General features: G+C 61.6%; 1 protein-coding gene across 1 annotated transcript; it reads right to left on the bottom strand.

Annotated features, from left to right (window-relative positions):
- Window positions 1-1,668: 1,668 nt before the first annotated feature.
- Window positions 1,669-13,587, bottom strand: GTPBP3 (GTP binding protein 3, mitochondrial). The gene is given in 11 exon segments (XM_065422225.1): window positions 1,669-2,257; window positions 3,389-3,679; window positions 5,474-5,639; window positions 7,172-7,315; window positions 8,372-8,444; window positions 8,919-9,121; window positions 9,546-9,632; window positions 12,278-12,516; window positions 13,446-13,519; window positions 13,521-13,550; window positions 13,552-13,587. Coding segments are annotated over 11 exon segments (1,575 nt in total). The 3' UTR covers window positions 1,669-2,025.
- Window positions 13,588-20,660: the final 7,073 nt, after the last annotated feature.

Genomic DNA, 20,660 nt, shown 5'->3' with positions numbered 1-20,660 from the left:
GGCTTAAAGCCAGCCAGACACCATCCCCCCTCACATACACGCACTCCAGGAGGAGGTAATGGAGAATCAGGCCTCTGCAGTGGTTTCACCCTGGGCCCTGGAGCTCACCCTGCTGCTCCCAGGGCTGTCGCTCCAGCGCCTGTCCCCAGCACTGCCCAGGACAGGCCCGCAGGGGACTTGGCTCCTGGATTCTGGTCCCCCCACCCCGCTGGAAGAGCAGGGGGGGAAGCTCGTTACTTGGAGGAGCATCAGGAAATCCTCTATAAATAACCCATCCAAACAAGGGCTTCCTCAGCAGGAGGCCGGGAACCCCAGCGGTAACGAGCCCCAGGGGAGAGCGTGGGGCCAGTGAGGCAGAGGAGCCAAAGGCCACACGCTGGAAACAGAGCCAGGCTGCCAAGGGGGGGCCGGCCCAGCCCCTGGAAAGGGCACGCAGGGAGCAGGCTGCAGCAGAGAGAGGGGGGACGGAGGGCTACAGCCACCAGGGCCCCGGCTTTCTGCTTGATGCGGAGACACTGCCCCGGGACGTGACGTTCAGGCCGGTTTTTCCCTTGTTTACTCTCCGCCCCTGGAAGCAGAGCTGCTCCTAGCCCCATGTTTTTCCACGGCTGGCCCAGGGGACCCCCAGCTCCGGAGACGCCCCCCCTGGAAGACAGGCAGGGAAGAGCCACCACACACAGGCTCCCTCACCCCCTTGGCACCCTCCACGCTCAGGGGGCACCCCCAAATATAACCTCCCTGAGGCGAGGGGTGCTGCCCCCCACTCCTGGCCAGGTTAGAGGCTAGGGCTCCTGCCTGGAGAGAATTGGCCTAACCTTGCTCTGTGGCACCCCCAGCTGGTTAGTCTAGGAACAGCACGGGCCGGCTCCGCCGCTCAGCCTGGGCCATGGGATCAGGGGAGAAACGTGTATCCATTGCGGGAGCAGAACCTGCCTGGCCCAAGAACCATCTCCTGGCACAACCACTGCGCCAGGGCACCCAGCGCCCTGCTGCTCCCTAGCGTCTGGGCTTGTGACCAGAGCAGGCGGCCTGAGGGGCCGGACACCTGGGTTCCATTCTTGCTCTGCCCCCAACACATGGACAAGCGCCGGCAGCTCCAGCGCCCCAAGGCGCTACCCACCCCTCACTCCAACAGCAGCGCTAGGCGAAAACCCTCCCAGCACATCCTGACTGCTCCACCCCCACCCCGTAGCAGCCGGGCCCTGTACAGCTCCGAGCACACAGCTGACTCTGAACGGAGAGACTCCCTCCCCCCTGCCTCAGTCCCCCCCCCCCATAAAATGGGGCTCCTGGCGCTGGGAGGCTGAATTCATTCACATGACCAAAGTGTTCTTGGACGCTGCACTGGCAAAGGATCATTAACCCTTCATGTTAAAGGGAACCCCCCAACCCCAGCCACCCTCACCCCTCCCCAGCTGTACAGAGCACAGGCCCAGTCACTCCCCCCCCCCCTTTCCTCTTACAGGGCCAGCTCTACACACAGCTTCCTCTAGCCCAGGTGTTCCTCCACCCTGGAAAGAAGGAAAATAGTCCCTTCTCCCCCCAGCTGGGCAATCTCCCCTTGCGTCCCCAGCGCCCACTGGTCACCAGGCAATGGAAGGTTGGGCACCTCCGTGGGCCTCATGCTGGCAGGAGGAAAGACCAGATCACGGGGCAGGGAAAGGTACCGGGGGGTTTAATAAACACAATGGGGGAGGCAAACAGCCCTGAGAGTCGGGTGCAGGTGCAGGAGGGGGCTGTCCTCTGCCTTCTGTGCCCCCAGCACACCCAGCTCTGCTGCTGCCCCGCAGCCCCCTGGGATCCCCCCCACAGAACTCTGTCATTGTCCCTCAGCTTCTCCAGCCCAGAGGACAACTGCTGCGGGAGCTAAGCTGAGACCTGCACACCCATCGCTGCCGAAGCAGATCGCAGACCCAGCTCCTCCCATGCCCAGCGTCTCAGTTGAAATATCCCCTCGCTCTTCCCACAATGCCGCACGGGCACCTCAGCCCCTGGCCTGAGCAACACCCCAGCCCCGCCGGTCCCTCACTTCCCGACACAGAAGTCCCTGAAGACGATATCCAGGATCTCCTCGGCGCTGACTCGGCCCGTGATCTTCCCCAGGTGCCTGCGGGCCAGCCGCAGCTCCTCGGCTGCCAGCACCAGATCCAGGAACTTGTAGCCGTGGTACTGGCCCAGTGAGCCCAGGCAGCTGGTGAGGTGGAGGCGGTGCCGTGCCTGCGTGAGGCTCGGGGAGCCGGCCAGAGGGTCGCCGCACCTGGCAGACGAAAGGAGGGGTCACGCCCGTAGCCCAGCTCACTTAGGAGACCAAATAGAAGCTTCAGGCAGATGGTGGCACTGCTGCCCTCTGCATCGCTATGTGTCATAAACCCTGTACCGCTTGCAGCTGATGGCGATTCTCCTCTAGCTCCTAATCCCGTTGCCACCAGAGCGGAGTCCTAGGGCATCACTGACCTCAGACACTATGTGCACGGGGCCTGTCCTCCTTTGCTGTTGATTGGCAGCAAGGAAACTCCCCGTGCAGGAGCTGCTCCCATCTTCCAACCACACAGCAAGCAGGCTGTTTGAACGAGCCAAGGTGCTTTAGCAGCTCCATTTCCAACCCCCCAAAGCCACCCCCCTCCCACTGAGCCAGGACGCGGGCACAGGGCAGGGCTGAGGCCCGGCTGAGGCTGCGGGAACCGCTGGAAATCGGAGGCCTCTCAAAGCTCTTCCTAGTTCTAGCTGTTCTGGGCATATTCCACACCTCCAGGCCGCTCAGCAGTTCCGTGATCGGAAGGAGGCTGCGCTGTCTAGCGGACAGAGCACTGGGCTGGGGCTCGGGGAGCTGGGCTCTATTCCCAGTTCTCCCACTGCCTGCTGAGTGACCGTGCGTGCATCACGTCACTCTGTGCCTCAGTTTCCCCGCCCAGCCTTTATCTATTCAGGCTGGGAGCTCCGTAGGGCAGGGCCTCTCTCTCTGTGCAGGTCCTGGCACAGCAGGGCCCTGAGCTCACCTGTGGCTTCCAGGTGTTACTGGGATACTGATAACGGATAGAAGCAGTGCGTTCGGGACAAGCCCCCCGCGGGGAACGAGGCCCCGCTGGGCTGGGAGCTGTGTGGACACGGATGGGATGGTGCTTAGAGCCAAGCCAGCAGCTGAGTTCACACCCCAGAGAGTTTGCAGCATCGATTTCCAGTGTCAACAGATCCCCTCAGCCCCCTTCTCCACCCCAGACAGCGCCCCCTGCTGCCAGAGGGCATCACTGCGTCCTCCGTCACAGCACAGCCACCCGGGGCCCAGCCCATGAGACGCCTCCCCACCCCTGCCTCCAAGGCCTGGCCTAGCCCCTGCCCCTCCCATCACAACCCCCCTCCCCTTGCTCGACTGTGACCCCCGGGAACTCACATCTGCTCCAGCTGTGTCCCCAGCAGGCTCAGGAGGCGGTCCACACCCTCTCCAGTCTTGCAGGAGAGCAGGCAGGTGGGGGGCAACGCCCCCTCCCCGCAGGCTCCCAGCAGGGCCCCCCCGTGCCCCTCCTCCAGCAGGTCTGCCTTGTTCAGGACCAGGATGCAGGGCGCCCGTCGGGCCGGGACTCCGGGGGGCAGGACGGCTTGCAAGGCGTCGGCAAGGCACCCAGGCTCCGGAGCAATGTCCACCGCGGCCAGCACGGCCAGCACCACGTCCGCTCGCTGCAGCCTGGGGGGGGGGGGGAGGGGGGGGAAGGGCCGTGACACTGGCCAGGGAGACACCCCCCTCCCCCCATGCACATCCCAGGAGTGCTGCCCGCTGAAGAGGGGACGCTTGCTCCCAATGGACGGCAAACACGGGGTTAATGGTACCAAGAGGGCGCTGAGCGTGACTCCCCCGCCCCGTCGCTAGGCTCCCCCCCACACCCAGAACGGGACATGACCTGCCCCCCCCTCCAATCACAGCCCCCGTGAGCGGGTCTCAGAATCTGCCCCACAGTCAGCGCCTCCTCCCCCCCCGGGAGCCCAGAAGGGACAGACAGAGGCCCAAGCCGCAGGCCCTTTGCTGGGCGACACTGCTGATGTCCCAGGAGGGGCCGGGATGGGCCTGGCTCACGGGAAGGATACGGCTGTTTGTTTAGTGCCTGCCTGACACCCTGCAGGCCACAGCCAGAGACTGACACAGCCCCATGCATCCGGCCCCCAGGGACCGGCCAGCAGGCAGGGGCTTCCCAGGGGAGGGGTCGCTTGGCAGGCCGGCAGCTGCTGGGAGAGGAGCCTCTGTCTGGGCTGCGGGTCACCGATATGTCAGCTCAGCAGAGCAACACGGACCTTATAGCTACCGGGAAATCACTGCAGCTCAGCCCTGCCGGCGCCCCTCAGTCCCGACCCGCAGCCCCCTGCTCTCCCAGTGCCCCTCAGTCCCGACCCACAGCCCCCTGCTCTCCCAGTGCCCCTCAGTCCCGACCCACAGCCCCCTGCTCTCCCAGTGCCCCTCAGTCCCGACCCGCAGCCCCCTGCTCTCCCAGTGCCCCTCAGTCCCAACACGCAGCCCCCTGCTCTCCCAGTGCCCCTCAGTCCCGACCCGCAGCCCCCTGCTCTCCCAGTGCCCCTCAGTCCCAACACGCAGCCCCCTGCTCTCCCAGTGCCCCTCAGTCCCGACCCGCAGCCCCCTGCTCTCCCAGTGCCCCTCAGTCCCGACCCGCAGCCCCCTGCTCTCCCAGCCCTGCCAGCGCCCCTCAGTCCCGACCCGCAGCCCCCTGCTCTCCCAGCCCTGCCAGCGCCCCTCAGTCCCAACACGCAGCCCCCTGCTCTCCCAGTGCCCCTCAGTCCCGACCCACAGCCCCCTGCTCTCCCAGTGCCCCTCAGTCCCGACCCGCAGCCCCCTGCTCTCCCAGCCCTGCCAGCGCCCCTCAGTCCCGACCCGCAGCCCCCTGCTCTCCCAGCCCTGCCAGCGCCCTCACCCTGACCCTCAGCCCCCCGCTCTCCCAGCCCTGCCGGCGCCCCTCACCCCGACCCACAGCCCCCCGCTCTCCCAGCCCCGCTGGCGCCCCTCAGTACCGACCCGCAGCCCCCTGCTCTCCCAGCCCTGCCGGCGCCCCTCAGTCCTGACCCGCAGCCCCCTGCTCTCCCAGCCCTGCCGGTGCCCCTCAGTGCCGACCCACAGCTCCCCGCTCTCCCAGCCCTGCCGGTGCCCCTCACCCCGACCCACAGCCCCCCGCTCTCCCAGCCCTGCCGGCGCCCCTCAGTCCTGACCCTCAGCCCCCCGCTCTCCCAGCCCTGCCGGCGCCCCTCAGTCCCGACCCGCAGCCCCCTGCTCTCCCAGCCCTGCCGGCGCCCCTCACCCCGACCCGCAGCCCCCTGCTCTCCCAGCCCTGCCGGCGCCCCTCAGTCCCGACCTCCAGCCCCCCGCTATTCTTGTGTCTCAGAACAAAGCTGCTGTGAGGCACACGACAGGGCCACGGGGAAAGGCCACCGGTCGCCTTTCCACCCCCCCCCCCCCCCCAGCCAACGCCTGCCTCACCTCTCCCGAGCTCGGCTCACGCCCTCCCGCTCAACGGCATCTTGGGTCTCCCGCAGCCCGGCCGTGTCACTCAGCACCACGGGGTAGCCACCGATGTTCAGAGCCGACTCCACCACGTCCCGCGTCGTCCCCGCAACGGGGGACACGATGGCCGCAGGCCTCTGGCCTAGACAGAGAGAGCGAGGGGTTAGGGGGGAGTTCAGGGACCACGCTGGGAACAACCGGTGGTGAGGCCTGTTGCTAGGAGCGAGACTGGAAGCAGGAGCCCTCAGCACAGGGGTGCCGCCCCCCAGACACACCTTCCCTGGCCCCGACATCCAGCAAGACCTGGGCCCCCACCTCTCCAGGGCCTTCGCCAGGGGCTCCTCTGGGGAGACCCCTCTTCAGCTAGTCTCCTGACCCCCCAGACAGGGCACCCTCTGTCCGGCCACCTCCCCCCAGGGAACAGGGGCCAGAGGCATCTTGTGGTCGTCAGGGCCTGTAACTGGCAAGGCCGGGGAGCCCAAAGGGACAGCTGCAGAGATGTGGGGAGGCCAGACCCAGCAGCTCCCCCCAGTCTAACCCATACAGAGGGAGCACCCCACACCCCACCAGTACGAGGCCGCTAGTCCTTCGTGCTGTAGCCGGGGGGGAAGGCGACCGCGTCACCCCCATGCACCTGCTGGGGCCCTGATGTGCCACCAACGCCAACCCATTCCGTCGGGGCCCAGCAGCCCCTGGATAACGAGCAAGAGACTCAGCACCTGGACCAGCGGGGACTCGTGCTGCCATCTAGTGGGCACTGGGGAGCTTTCCAGTGAGTTTCCTAACCCCGGGGGGCGGGCGGGGAAATTGAGACGGTTTCTCATTAGCAACAACAAGCGACTCACCAGCCCGAAGAAGCAGGTGGAGTCCCTGACCTAGGGGCTCATGCCCTGATCCAGAGAGTCTCACCTCCACCCCATCCCGCCACAGCCACGGATCCATCCCACATGCTACCAGCGCAGGCCCCGAGCCTGGGATGCCTGGGCCCAATTCTAGCAGCGCCGGGCACCCGCAGTGCGGGCTCCAGTCAGCAGGAGCCGCAGGTGTCAGCACCTCAGAGAATCAGCCCCAGGCGTCTCCGGTTGTGCCGAGCCCTCGCCCCAAACAAACCCGAACCCTGGGGCAGCCAAAAATCAGTGGCAGGTTTGGAGGACTTTGGCCCCGGGACCAAATTCTGCAGAGGGGTGGGGGGAGCAGCAGGATCAGGCCCCACGGCTTGGGTGTCTGGGGTGCGGAGGGAGGGGGCACCATGCTAGCCCACCAGCCAGGGCATGGTTTGTGCCGCGCTCTGTGCCTGATCCAGAGTGTGGGAGTCTGTTCCAGCCCCCGTACAGATCCGGCGGTGGAGCCCGGTGCGTCCGCCTCTGAAAGCCCCAGGCCTCTCCCTGGCATCGGCCACGACACTAGAATAAAGACCCTGGTGCTGGGGCAACTGGCATCCCTGGCACAGATGCTGGCACAGAGAAGCCGGGACTGAATGGAGAGTGAACTCCCCCCGGCAGCGGGAAGCTCTCGCAGGGCCAGTACCCGATCGGTGAATTAAAGGCCCTTGTCCTTGGCTGTCCAGCCAGCACCTAGCCCCACACCGGGACTGGACCATCCTCTGGGGTGGGCGAGGCACCGAGCGACCGGGGACACTAAGAGCTGCGGCTGGAGGTTCGCCCCCCGACTCACACAGGAGGTTGAGCAGGCTGCTCTTGCCAGCGTTGGTGGGGCCAGCAATCACCACGTGAACTCCCCCGCGCAGCCGCTCCCCGCGCCGCCCGTCCTGCAGGTGTCTCCTCACCTCCTCCTCCAGCGCCTGCACGGCAGCGTCCACTGGGCCCGGGTCAGCACCCGGAGAGCGGGGAGAAGGGGAAGAAACAAAAAAGCAAAGTGAAATGAAATGAAACCGCAGCACAGATGAAGGGACCCCAGCAACCCACTGCGGCCCCAAGCCGGCAGTCAGGCCCGCACAGGGGACAGTCCCCTGGGCAGGTTGTTCTCATTTCATGCATTACGGTAGCATCTAGAGAGAGACCCTGCCCGAGAGCAGGGCCCCATTGCGCTGGGCGGACCTCGCCAGAGAGCGGGGCCCCCTCCTGCAGACACAATCTCTGCCCAACAAACGCTCAATCTGGAGGGACAAAGGGAGGACCGTCACCCCCCTCATAGCACAAATGGAAACGGAGACCCAGGGTAGATTAAGTGACTTGCCCCAGGTCACACAGGGAGTCTGTGGCAGAGCTAGGACTTGAACCAGACCAGTCCTAATCCAGTGCCACAACCGGATCAGCACCTCAATCAACCACCAGTGCAAGGGCTCAGGATTTAGATTTTGGTATGAAATCAAGGGGAGTTCACCAAACTAAATAGCAACCAGGGGTATTTGTCACGGGTTCCAATTAAAACAGGCTCCCTCCCCAGAATGTAAACTCTTCCCCTTGCTGCCATGGAAACTCAGGCACTGCGGCTGTGTGGTGCCCTGTGAAATTGACCAGGGACAAGATGAAACTGACCCCTGTCCAGCAGAAGGGTTGGGCAGCCTTTAGCCCCTGTGCCCCGTGGCACAGCACGTGGGCATGACCGGATCCGTGGCACAGCCTGTGTCGAACGAACCAACCAAACAGCAGCAGAGGAAATTCAGATTTCCCAGAAGCCTTTGCAATGTAACACTCCAGGGCGTCGCGGACAGAGATCTGCAGGGTCCTAGAAGTCGCGGCCCCAGGTCACCGCTCTCCGGACCCCTGTGTCGTCATTCACACCAGCCCAACCCGAGCGGGGAACGCCGCCATGGCAGCATCTCGCCCCTGCTTAGCCCCGGCGCAAGGGACAGCGCGAGGTGCAAGGCACGGGCGGACGCTGCCCCTTTAAGGACAGGCCAGCACCACTCACCTCGAGCCAGCACGCCCTCCTCTAGATTGTCGTCTTCGCTGAAGTCGATAAAGGCTTCTACGTGGGCCAGAGCCTAAGGGGCGGAAAGGGGGACGGCACGTCGTGAATGATGTCCCCGATCCTGCCGGCAGGTCAGGCTCCCGCACCCAGGCTCCGATGGCAGGATTCGGGGTCGATCTTTGCTCCCCCGGGGCCCCTCCATATTCAGCAGCGAACGGCAAACCAGAGCCCAGGGACCCTTCTCCGGCTCCCTCAGGTGTCTTATCCTCCCGGGGTGCAAGGGTCTCTTACACCAGGCCAGCTACTTCAGTGACCCTGTGCTAGCCACTAACGCCTCGCCCTTAGCTAGCGCTTCCCTCCTGGGAGCTCAAAGCAGGGTCAGCGCTGGAGCTGGGGACACGGAGTCCCAGAGAGAGGACACCACTCACCCAAAGCCACCGAGGGAAGTCCCCCCTTCCAGGCCATGCCCCTAGCCACGCTGCCTCCCTCTGCTCCCAGCATGGGCGTTCAGGCCCCAGTCAGGCCTTGGGGGAGAGGGGGCCCTTACCTTGGTGAGCTCCTCACTCCAGCGTTGGTACAGCTGCCCCAGCTCCCCCTCCATCTGCCGCAGCGCCTGCCTCCTCTGGGCCTCCGTCTCGGCGTGGATCAGGTCCCCCAGCCCCTCCACCTCGGTCAGGCCCAGCTTGCCGTTCTGGAAAGCTCGCTTGGTGAACTCGCCGGGGTCAGCTGGGCGCAGGCCGGGCAGGCGCCCTAGAAAAACCACACGCAGCAAACCTGAGCGGGGGCCCCCTGGGGCATCGCTCCTCACGCGGCCAGGCAGGGCTGGGCAAGCTGCCCCAGTTCTGGGAGACGCGAGCTCCCCAGCAGGGGAATCGGTGCCCGCTGGGGCCATATTCTGGGACCACGCAGGACCCCTGCCCAGCCCCCACTGTCAGTCACAGGCTCCAGGCTGCTCTACCTTATACTCGGGGTACTGAGATACACAGGACAGCCGCAGCACGCTCTGGCCATGCCCCCGATGCCTGGGGGAGGGCCCCAACGCCAGCTCAACCCAGCCAGGGAGCCGACCCACTGCACCACAGGGATTGCCAGGGGCCGGTTCTCCCCCTCCAAGGCCCAGAGCGACCGAGAATCCGGCTCGCTTAGTTTCAGAGGGATGGAGAGAGACACTTACCCAAGGCCTGGAGCACGCCGCCCACCACTGCCGGCCCCCCGTGGACGTGCAGCTCGGAGCAGTCCTCCCCGGTGAAACTGTGGGGCCCTGCAAAGCACAGAGCCCATTAGCGGCTGCGCTCCCCTGGGACAGGGATAGGATATTAGGAAAAAACTATTTCCCTAGGAGGGTGGTGAAGCACTGGAATGGGTTCCCTAGGGAGGTGGTGGAATCTCCATCCTTAGAGATTTTTAAGGTCAGGCTTGACAAAGCCCTGGCTGGGATGATTTAGTTGGGGATTGGTCCTGCTTTGAGCAGGGGGTTGGACTAGATGACCTCCTGAGGTCCCTTCCAACCCTGATATTCTATGACTCTATGACACGTGGCCCTCGAGGACAGGGGGGTAAGGGAGCCACCCAACCGGGGCGGGCACGGGATGAAACATTAAAGAAGCTCTTTCCGTCTCCGCACTGGTGCCGTCAGGACGGGACACAGGCCCATCAGTTGGAATGAGGACGATGGGCTTGCGTGCTGCTGGGAAGGGACACACAGCTGAGACTAAGGACAGCAGAGAAGGAATCGAAAGCTCCATCTGTAGAAAAGAACCAGACAGTGACTAGGGATGGAGGGGGAGGGGGCCTCTCCTGAAAGGTGCCTTCACACAGAGCCTCATCTATAAATCGCTTCCCCCCACCCCTAAAAGCAGCCGCCTCTGGCTGGAGCACGGCAGCTTGTTTGACCGCACCCAGGGATGGTCTGCAAGAGGTCAGCAGGGAGCAAAGACGATTCCTCTGGCCGGGGGCGCAGAACGGAGTTAACGGCCCTGCTCTTGCAAAACGCGCCAGGGGTATCCCAAGTGCTTCGGGTCTGAGCTTGAGGGGCCAGAGAGCCAAGGGCCTCCTAGTGCTGTGCTGTCGCACGGGGGTCTGTACTGGCAAAGGGAAGAGCCCCCTAGTGAGCCCCCCACACCGTTCCCTGGCCCCACCCCTGTGGCAAGCAACCAGCCCAGCCCTGCCTGGCTCCCCAGTGCAGATTATCCCAGCCCCCGGGCAGCCGTGTGTGTCAAGCATGCTCAGCAGCGTAGGACGGTCCAGGCACCGCTGTCTAGGGCTGCAGAGGTTGAGCTAAAGGCGCCCGAGTTCGTTAGCTCAGACAATAGAGACTGGGGCTTGGTTAGCTCCAGAAGTCCCGGATTCAGTCCCTGCAGCTGCTGCCCCAGCGAGGGGCCAAGCGGCATCACCTGGGAGGGCGGCCACTGAACGGGGACCCACGGCCGACCCCACACAGGAGATCGGCTCGTTAGTAATTATGGTATCGGCGGCAGCCGTCCCCAGCCCCTCTGATTGCCAAGGAGGTCAAACCCTGCACGGACTTTCCCCGGACTCAGCCGCAGGAAAGAAAGGCTCCCTGCAGCCGGGAACATCTCAGCCCTGCAGCGTTTGATGAAGAATTGCTCACGCCTGCTGGGAAATCCTCAGACAACATCCTCATTGGAATTCTGCCCGGGCGCCGTGTGTTTTCTGGGAGGTTCCACTCAATACCCCCAGAGGTCACCTGCTCCAGGTGTTTACTCCTCACCGAGCTGCGATATCACCGCCGCCTCGTGGGACTGGGTGGGGAACGGATCAGGGAGCAAAGATCCTATTTTCACACCAAAGTACTCAATAACAGGAAAAGTGGGGGAGGGGAGTGGGTACAGAGAATAGGCCGGAGCATGCAATCCTGTTTGTAAATGCCATAAGAAACCCATAACCTCTTTGGAGCATCGTGGAAGCACCAAGGATAGAGCTGGGATCTTCCTGCTCCACAAGCTCTTGAGCTAAAGGAAAACTCCCCATTAGCTGTTCTCGGTATAGGGCTTATGATGCACAGAGCTAAGCAGTTCCGATCCCGTCGTGCACACACAGGGCAAGACGCCACCAGAGTTGAGAGAGAGGTTGCAGATTTATCAGAAAAACAGAAAACCCATCTCACCTGCCCCATCCCACGTGCAAACAACAGGCGCGAGGCTGCAGGGAGAACTGACTCTCCCAGGCCTGGCACTGGTGCAGGACAGGAGGGGCGGGGGGCAATGCCTGCTCTGGTATCTAGTGTCTGCACAATGCCAGGCAGAAAGGGAGGTGCTACCCCACTGCCAGGTGCTACCAGCCTCCATTTCGGCCCCGATCCTGGAATCTCTCTGCTTGCAGAACCCCAGACGAGGTCAGGGCAAGATCCGCTGGGAGGGTCAAGCCCAGGATGTCACGTGGCAGGAGCTCCCCCTTGGGGGAGTGCCCGGGAGAGTGGGGGAATGACCAGGAGAACGCAATCGGGAATCCCACCTGGTAGTGGGGGGTGGGGGGGAGGAGAGATGGGCTGTGAATACACATGCATGCAGGGCTGGGCTGGACACCTCGCTGCAGGTGTCCGGGCACTGCAGGGTTGGCGCTGGGAACTGCAGACGGGCGAGCAAGCGAGCCTGTCTAGAAGGGGCTGCAGGAGCACACACAGCCTGCGCAGGCAAAGCTGACCAGTGGGAGGGGGCCATTTTGGGGGAGCTCCCACCAATGAGCAGTTTCCATCCAGCTACTGAGGGCGGTAAGAGCCAAAGCAAATGTGATTGTTTGCGGCACAGAATCAATATCCCCCGGCATCTCACTACCTGCCAGTCACCCCCTATGTGAATCCAAGGTGGGACCTGCCCAAAAGGCCCCCGGGGTGCAAGGGCTGGGCCCTGCGGCCCTACAGAGCCTGCTGCAGTCTTCAGCTCTAACCTGGGAACCAGATGACCAGGCCCCTGTCCAGAGTCTCCGTGGAGCTGGGGTCGTGGATCCTCCGCAAGGTGACGGCTCTAGGCCGGGGCAGCTCCTGCTGCCCCGTTAGACTCCGCAGGGCTGCTCCGCTGGCGGGGCCGCTGGTCCGGATCACGGCCACGCCGCATTTCCCATGGCCCGAAGACAAGGCGAAGATGGTGTCTCTCTTCCCCGCAGGGCAGTAGAGCCGCTTGACAACCCTGAAAGCGACCAGAGACAAAGCCCAGAAGTGAGACTGCCCTGAGCGATGGGCACAGGGGCAAGAGAGTCTCAGCACCCACCCTGATCAGTAACCCACGGCTGGATACAGCAGCGAAGAGCCGCCCCTACCCCACAAGCAGCTCCATGCCGTGAGCCAGGTGCATTGTGGGGTCATCTTGGCACCTTCCGCTGAAGCACCTGGTACCAACCGCTGCCACCAGACTCGATGCACCACGGCCAGACCCAGCACCCTCATGCTGACACTCCTCACCCCTGCCCTGTCATGCAAGAGGCTGGGATCTTCGCTCTGGGTTCCAGGTCTGGGGAGGAGCCTCATGCTGGACAGAGCAGCCTGGAGGGCCGGTTCCAGCCATCCCACCCAATCCCCCTAGGCTGCAGCAAGGGCTCCTGCCAGGCCGGGGGAAACCATCACGGATGCACGAACTGCCTCACCCGGGCAAGCAGATGCTCAGCCTCGAGCAAAGGGACTGTTGCTGCTCACTCGGCCGGAGGGAGCTGGGAAATGCCAGGGGCGGCCGGCAGGCCCGCGGGTGCCAGTGTATCCGAACCCAGCGCCCCCAAAGCACAGACTGTCTGCAGCCACCCGGGGCCTCGCAGTTACAGAGAGAATCCCCATCAGCTGTTTGCCACATGGGGCCTCTGCCACAGCTGAGCAGTTCAGATCCCATCCCACGGCTACTGGCAGCCCGTGGTCCAGCGCCCCGTGAGCCACAGGCGCACGGCGCATCCCAGCCCGTAACCCTGCAGCGCTCCAGACCCCCGGCATGGCAGGGACCCCAGGAACGAGGCAGAGGCCACTGGCTCCAGGTCACGCAGCCACATGCAAGCCACGGCAAAGGCAGCCGATGCCATCGGCTGCTGCTGCAGCGCCCCAGGGCTGACCCAGCCCAGAGACCCCCACACACACCTGCGAGCAGCGCCAGACACAGGGCTGAGCCCTGCCAGCACCTTCCTCCACGTGCCAGGCCACATGGCCCCCCCCGGCAGGGCGCAGCAACCGGGGGGGAGGAGACGTGAGCAAGCCCCGCCCCCAGCAGCGCCCCCTCCATCAGCCCCAACACGGGGAGCGCAGCCGACAACGCGCCCCGGGACTCCTGCTCCCGGGAAGCGGCAGCCCCTGCTCCAGGCCGGCCTCTGCCAGCACCTGCTGACGCGCTCCGCGACCTCAAAGTGTGGGCAAGAGGCCCCGCCCCGGCTGCACACGGATTGGTCAGAACCAAGAAAGGGGCGGGGCTGTCTCCCTGCGCTGTTCAGCTGGCGGGCGGAGGCTGCTTCAGGGCTCAGCGCAGCCGCTGGGCTGGGTTTGGGGCGCTGGCCGCCCTAGGGTGACCAGACAGCAAATCGGGAAAAATCGGGACAGGGGGTAATAGGAGCCTATATAAGAAAAAAAACCCAAAATCAGAACTGTCCCTATAAAATCGGGACATCTGGTCACCCTAGGTTGCCCCCAGCCCTTTCCCTGCCCGCTTGCGAGGGCTGGGGTCCTGGGCAGGGCAGCGCCAGGATTTCACCCCTGAAATCTATTTTAATGGCGGTTCCTAGGAATCCAAGGAGTTTGGGGACCACACTCCTGTCCCCATTGTAGCCCTGCAAACACCTCCACCCTGTGTCCATCTCCCGTGCGGTATATGCTGAAAAACATGCTTCAGATACGGAATTTCTACATCGGTCTGAATTCTGCAGAGACTTACAGCACGTGCTTCATTTTACACACTGTGCGCAGTTCAATGGATTAATCACTGTGTGTAAAGTTAAGCGTGTGCGTATGTTTTGGTGACACTGTCATGCAGGATCTCAGCTCCGTGCCGTAGAGTGGGGGCTGGGCCGGGCGTGCATCTGCATTTGCACCTGCTTGTGCCCTCTGCACGAGGGAATCCGAACTCTCCCGTGCAGAAGGCCAGGAACTACCTCAGCGGCAAGGCGAAGGTGTTGTGTGTGGGAGCATTGGGTCATCCTGCCCCTAAATAAAAATACTAGTTTCTGGTGTTGTTTTAAAAACAAACAGATCCTCTAACTGGAGAAAGAAAGAGATCTGCCTTTGATCTCATGTGTTTCACTGGGGGGGTTTTCTCCGGGGGAGAGAAGAGAAGAGAGTGAATTATTTATTGCAGTGAACTGATAGATCCAGGAAGCTTTCTTGATCATCATATACTGCAAAACAAGATGATCTCATCCATCCCTGGGGCAACCCCACCCTCCTTGACTCCATATGACCCAGTGGCACTGCCCCAGGATGCAAACACAGCTGCCCCGTCAGGGAAAAGGACATGAGACAGGGCAGGTTGGGGCATGGACTCTGGAGCCAGGTCCTGTGGAGGCCTCCTCTCCTCTTAAGGCTTTTTCTAGGCTTAAATAAAATATCAGATGCTGCTTGGCCCGGAAATCACGTCCCTTTGGCTCCCAGGGTCCAGCATAAAGCTGCTCCCTAGCTAGGCCCCCTCCTCACCCCACAAACCATGTCTAATTTTCCTGCCACTTTCTGCATCCCCCTATTGACCCAGCTTTTTCAGTCTTTTCTTTCCTTCTTCCTGGGATTAAGGGCTGGAGGTTTATTTAGCGCGAGTCACTGGGTGGAGACTAGAGTTTCTCATTCACCCCTTCCCTTCTGGCCTCCTCTGCTCCACTATCCTGCCTGCTGCCACATTGGCTGTTCCCGTGTGCCATTCAAACCGCAGTGGGGTTTAGGTGCCCCGCCTGCTGCATGGGGTTGGCCAGGTAAGCGTGGCCATGGTTTTCAATTGCGAGGTCAAACAGAGAGGGCAACTCACAGCGTGTTGTGCTGCACTCGGTGCAAGAGACGAGATGTCACTATCCAACCTCACGAAAGGGGGGAGGGATAGCTCAGTGGTTTGAGCATTGGCCTGCTAAACCCAGGGTTGTGAGTTCAATCCTTGAGAGGGCCACTTAGGGATCTGGGGCAAAATCAGTACTTGGTCCTGCTAGTGAAGGCAGGGGGCTGGACTCGATGACCTTTCAAGGTCCCTTCCAGTTCTAGGAGACGGGATATCTCCATTTATTTATGAAAGAGGGAAACTCCCCACTGGGGCCCCGACCCAAGCTGCATCCGGCAACTAGAGCCAGATGGTCTGACAGCACTCAGGCAGCTCTTGACAGGGAAGGAGGCTCCAGGATTATGTTATAGGGGCTCCCAGCCTGGCCCCCCTGGATCTCTCAAGTCAAGGGAGGATCCCACTACCAGCCAGGGCTGCAAACGCCTCAGGAGCTGGGAATCCAAGCGGATTCTCTCCACTGCTCACGTCCCCAAAGAGAATAAAGACGGTGGAGCTAGGGAGAAGTCGGGAGCTCCGCTAACACTGGGCAAGACAGACCAGAGCCCTGCAGGACAGGACCGAACCCGGCTCTCTCCCTGCAGGGACAACAGTAGTCAGAGCTGGTGTCTGAGGACCAAGGAAATACCTGGGACTCCAAAGGTCTGGGGTAGGAAGACTGGTCCCGCGGGCACTAAACTGGGACTCAAGAACCCAGAGTCCTTTTGGGGAAGTCCCCTAGGGGCTGGTGTCAGTGTATGCTACAGCTGTAGTGTAGACGCAGACTATGCGACAGAGGGTTTCCGTCACTGTAAGAACTCCACCTGCCCGAGCAGCGGTAGGTCAACGCAGCTACATCTCACTGGCAGAAAACAGCCGGTGCAGCCAGTTTAGGTGCTCAGGGTCCCATGCAACTGAGAGAGCCCCGGAAGGCTCCAAGGTTTGTATTATTATTAAGGCTGCAGAGCTGTCACGGCGCAAAAACAAGTCCCGGAATGTGCGCGTTTCCCGTTTGCCTGTGACTTTTTTCTGCATTCGTGACTCGCCCCAGAGCACTGGCTCTGGTGTCCCGCCACGTGGCCTGGCACCCTGCACTAGGCATTGCAACCTAGCACCTGGGGGCGCAGCACGGGTCAGGTTTGGTGCCAAACCTGAGTGGGACTGCAACTCCACACACCAGGCTGCAACTTCCAGAGCAAGAGGCCAAGCCCAGCCCTGCGGGACATAGGAGCCTCTGCTGTGGGGGGTGAGTGCAGGGTTGGCATGCTCTCCAGTCCTGCACCCCGCTCCCCCGGCCTCCCCTCCAAAGGGTGACAATCAGAGTTACGGTGCCGGGTAGGGAAAGATACTGCTGCAGGCAGTGCTGCTGTAGGAGGGGGCCACAATCCAACCTGCACTGGGGGCTGGGCCCATCTATCTGTTCCTCGACACTGCTACGGCTCTCAGGGGTGGGATTTGTTAGTACAGACCAGGCCTTTATCCACCCTGCGCCTCCATCCCCCGGAGGTGCTGTGAGGACAGATCCGTTCGGGATTGTGAAGTACCTGGAGAGGAAGCAGAGGAGACAGAGAAAGGGTCATTTATACAGTGTTTTCTGCCCCTCCACAGCTGGGATCTTCGGGGATTCCTCTGCTATTATCCGGAGCAGCCCCCATCAGCCCGGCTTTAAAGTGCTGACTCTTGGCTATCACACAGGCACCAGTAAAATGGGGATCCACCAGCCCAGCGCACCCCGTGCTCTCCGCTTGCTGCTACACAACGGCCTGGCCCGCTGCGGGCTCTGGTGTCGCCTCTCAAAGGCTAGTCATTTGCCCACTTGGAAAAGGCGGCCTCCCGCAGCGAGCTGCATATGTGAACCGTAGAATTTATCTCCAGGGTGGCTGGTGTGTGGCTGGCAGGAGGTGGAGGAGCTGGACCAGCCAGGCTGGGGGCTACCTGCCCAGTCCATGCCGCCCTGGGGCTGCCCCCTGCCCCCCCAGCCCTAGGACGTAGGAGCTGCGGGAGCCCCTCGCCCAGCACAGAGAGGGAGCTCGAGGCAGCGCTGTTGAGCTAGGGGGTGGATCTAGTAGTTAGAACAGAGGCCTGGGAGCCAGGATGCCTGGGTTCAATTCCTGCCTCTAGTTGTACCCACAGGTGAGTGTTGTGCCTCAGTTTCCCCCTCGCTATCAGGTCACTAACAGCACTTTCCTACCTCCCAGCCAGAGAAGGCCCCGAGGGGGGCCGGCCGGCCCAGATGAGCATTGTAGAGATCAGACCAGGGAAAGGCGGGATAAAGCCACAGGGCCATCATGCACCCCAATCCCAGGGAGATTCCCCCAGGTCAGGACTTACTAGCATTATAACTGTGTCCTGGTCATAGGTAGAGGCCTCAACCGAGAGCTCAGGGTATGTCTGGGCCGGATGATGACACCAGACACAATAAGAGGCAGTCCCTGCCCCAGAGATCTTGAGTCATATAACCAAGTACATGGAGTCCCATCCCCAGGCCAGGTCTCTCTGTGCCAAGCTGAGGAATTCTTGGCTAGAGGAGTGTTTCCCAAGGGAGACCGTGCAGCCAGCCCCACAGATACACCTCACCCCCCGCCATCCTAAACAGCCAGGATCTGGGGTTCCCAGCAGAGGAGGGTGATTCAGGTGGCAGGGCCCTGACCCAGTTCCCTCTGCAGGCAGGTTTCACACATGTTTAAGATGATACACACACACACACACAGTATGTCTCATGGACACAGACACACCCCAGGTCACATACACCCCCGCACTCCTACACATGCCATCCACCTCACATGCACATGGTATGTACACACATGCAACCATCCCCATATCAAACACAGCCAGGATATGTTCCCCACACTCACTATGGTGCATGTGCATACAGGCCAGTCACGACACACAAACACACCTCCCACATGTACCCTCCCCCCCCCAAAACCCCATCCTAACATCAACTGAGTAGCTTATCTGCTAATATAGCCGTTCTAAATAACTTCACACACAGACATGCACACACACTGCAGTTCCCCGGAAACCTTTTCTGGCACAGATCCCTCCCATAATAGGTCTGAATAATTCAGGAAGTTCTGGGAAAGGTTGGCCCCAGGGATGGGGGAAAAGGAAGCCCAAGTCACAGCTTACAGGGGCATTTGCTAACACCTGATGCCCTGCTGGAGCCCTGACCCCCGCTCCCTGCCCTGAGCAACTAGAGGCAATTCTAACCCGGGGGTGGGGTGGGGGGAATAAGCACCCATGCCTCACTGTAAAAGCGCAGAAGGACTCCTGGGCTGCTGCGGGGACGGTTCTGTCACTGCTTGGTTTGTGGCTTGATTATCAATGTTTGTTATGGCAGCAGGCAGAGAGATTTTGGTCTCTGATTAACACCTTCTTGCTCTGTCTGTCTAACCACGCCTGCCACACTCAACTGCCACACCCAGAGAGGTCAGGAGCTCGGGATTGAGATAGATTAGACAGACTGGGCTGAACTGGTGCCCTAGAGGGGAAAGACCCTATACCCAGTCCCTGATCCCCCTGAGCCAGCCAGTCCCCCCAATTTGGGGTGGGATTAGAACTGGCACCCCCTACTGGTGAAAGACTCCGTATCCCATTCCCATGCACACACTCTTGGGGTCAGCCAGGTCCCCTGACCTGAGGCTGTACTCTCTAGAGAGGCGAAGGGCCCCGTACCCCATTCCCAATGGCCCCATCTTTCAAAGACCCAACCCCACCAAAATATATATATAGAAAAAGATTCCCCTTTGTGGGGCCGTATTGTCTCGGTCAGATCTGGCGCCAAAAGTGCCGCACTAGAATAGCTGCCAATGGGCTGCTTAAAGCACTGAGGAATTGGGCAAGACTTGCATTTGATACCAGTTGCAACAGCCACATTCTCATATATCATGGAGCCTGCAGAACACAAACACCCAGCCCTGTAACTGCGTCTCAAAACCAGGTGCCTGCGTTGGAAAGCACGACCCTCTAGGCTGGCAAGTACAGAGTGGTGTAATATTTACCTATGGCCCATGGCCCATGCACAGGGGGCTGCATTAAAGCAAGAGATGGTAGTAAGGGTGTGAGATTTAGGCCCGTAGTTACGGATGGCTTCGAAAGGAGTTACACAGCATGGGCCCCCAGAATCTCCCCACGGAGCTGCTAGGGGGACAGAGAGGTGCTGAGACATGCTACACCAGGGGATCAGAGAAGATTTATAAATGGATCATTAAAGATTCTGTAGCCCAGGTCAGGTTACCTGCATGTATTTCCACACTAGCTCGGCTCTAGAAATAACAGCATGACCTCTAGGGCTGAAAGCAATATCAGGTCAAGGCAGGAATACCAAGCCATAAGACTGGGGGGGGGGGGGGAAGGGAAAGAGTATTGCCTGGTGGCTAGAGCAGGGGGACTGGGATTCAGGGCTTCTGGGTCCTGTCCCCAGATTTGGGAGGATAGTGGAGTCCAGGGGCTAGAGAAGGGTGGGCTGGGAGTGAGGACTCCTGGGTCCTTCTCTCCACTCTGCCCCTGACTTTCTGCCTCTGACACTGGGCAAAAAAGGGGGATTATTATCTGATGCTTAGAGAGGGGGACTTGAGATCCAGACTCCCAGGTTCAACTTCCATCTCTGCCAATGCTTTGCTGTGTGTGATACTGGGAAAGTCATTTTCCCATACCCTTCATCCATCCACCCCCATACCTTCCTCTTTCTCCATCCATCCCCCCATACCTACGGCTCTGTTCATCCATCCCCCCATGCCTACGGCTCTGTTCATCCATCCCCCCCCATACCAACCCCTTCATCCATCCACCCCCATACCTTCCTCTTTATCCATCCATCCCCCCATACCTACGGCTCTATTCATCCATCCATCCACTCCCATATCCACCCCTCCCCCACCCCCCATCCCTCCACCTACCCCCATACCTACCCCTCCTGCCACCTACCCCTCCCCCACCTACCCCCATACCTACCCTTCCCCCCACCTGAACCCATAGCTACCCCTCCCGCACCTACCCCCATAGCTACACTCCCACCCCCATACCTACCGCTCCCCCTACTTACCTCCATCCCTCCCCTACCCCATAGCTACACTCCCACCCCCATACCTACCGCTCCCCCTACCTACCTCCATCCCTCCCCCACCCCATAGCCCCCCCTCCCGCACCTACCCCATAGCTACACTCCCACCCCCATACCTACCGCTCCCCCCACCTACCTCCATCCCTCCCCTACCCCATAGCTACACTCCCACCCCCATCCCTACCGCTCCCCCCACCTACCTCCATCCCTCCCCCACCCCATAGCCCCCCCTCCCGCACCTACCCCCATATACTCCCCCCCGCCCATACTCCCGGATTGCGCTGGGGCG

The sequence above is a fragment of the Emys orbicularis genome, chromosome 24 (genome assembly GCF_028017835.1).
Source record: "Emys orbicularis isolate rEmyOrb1 chromosome 24, rEmyOrb1.hap1, whole genome shotgun sequence".
In the NCBI taxonomy this organism is placed as follows: Eukaryota; Metazoa; Chordata; order Testudines; family Emydidae; genus Emys; species Emys orbicularis.
This window is presented reverse-complemented; position numbering and strand designations above follow the sequence as displayed.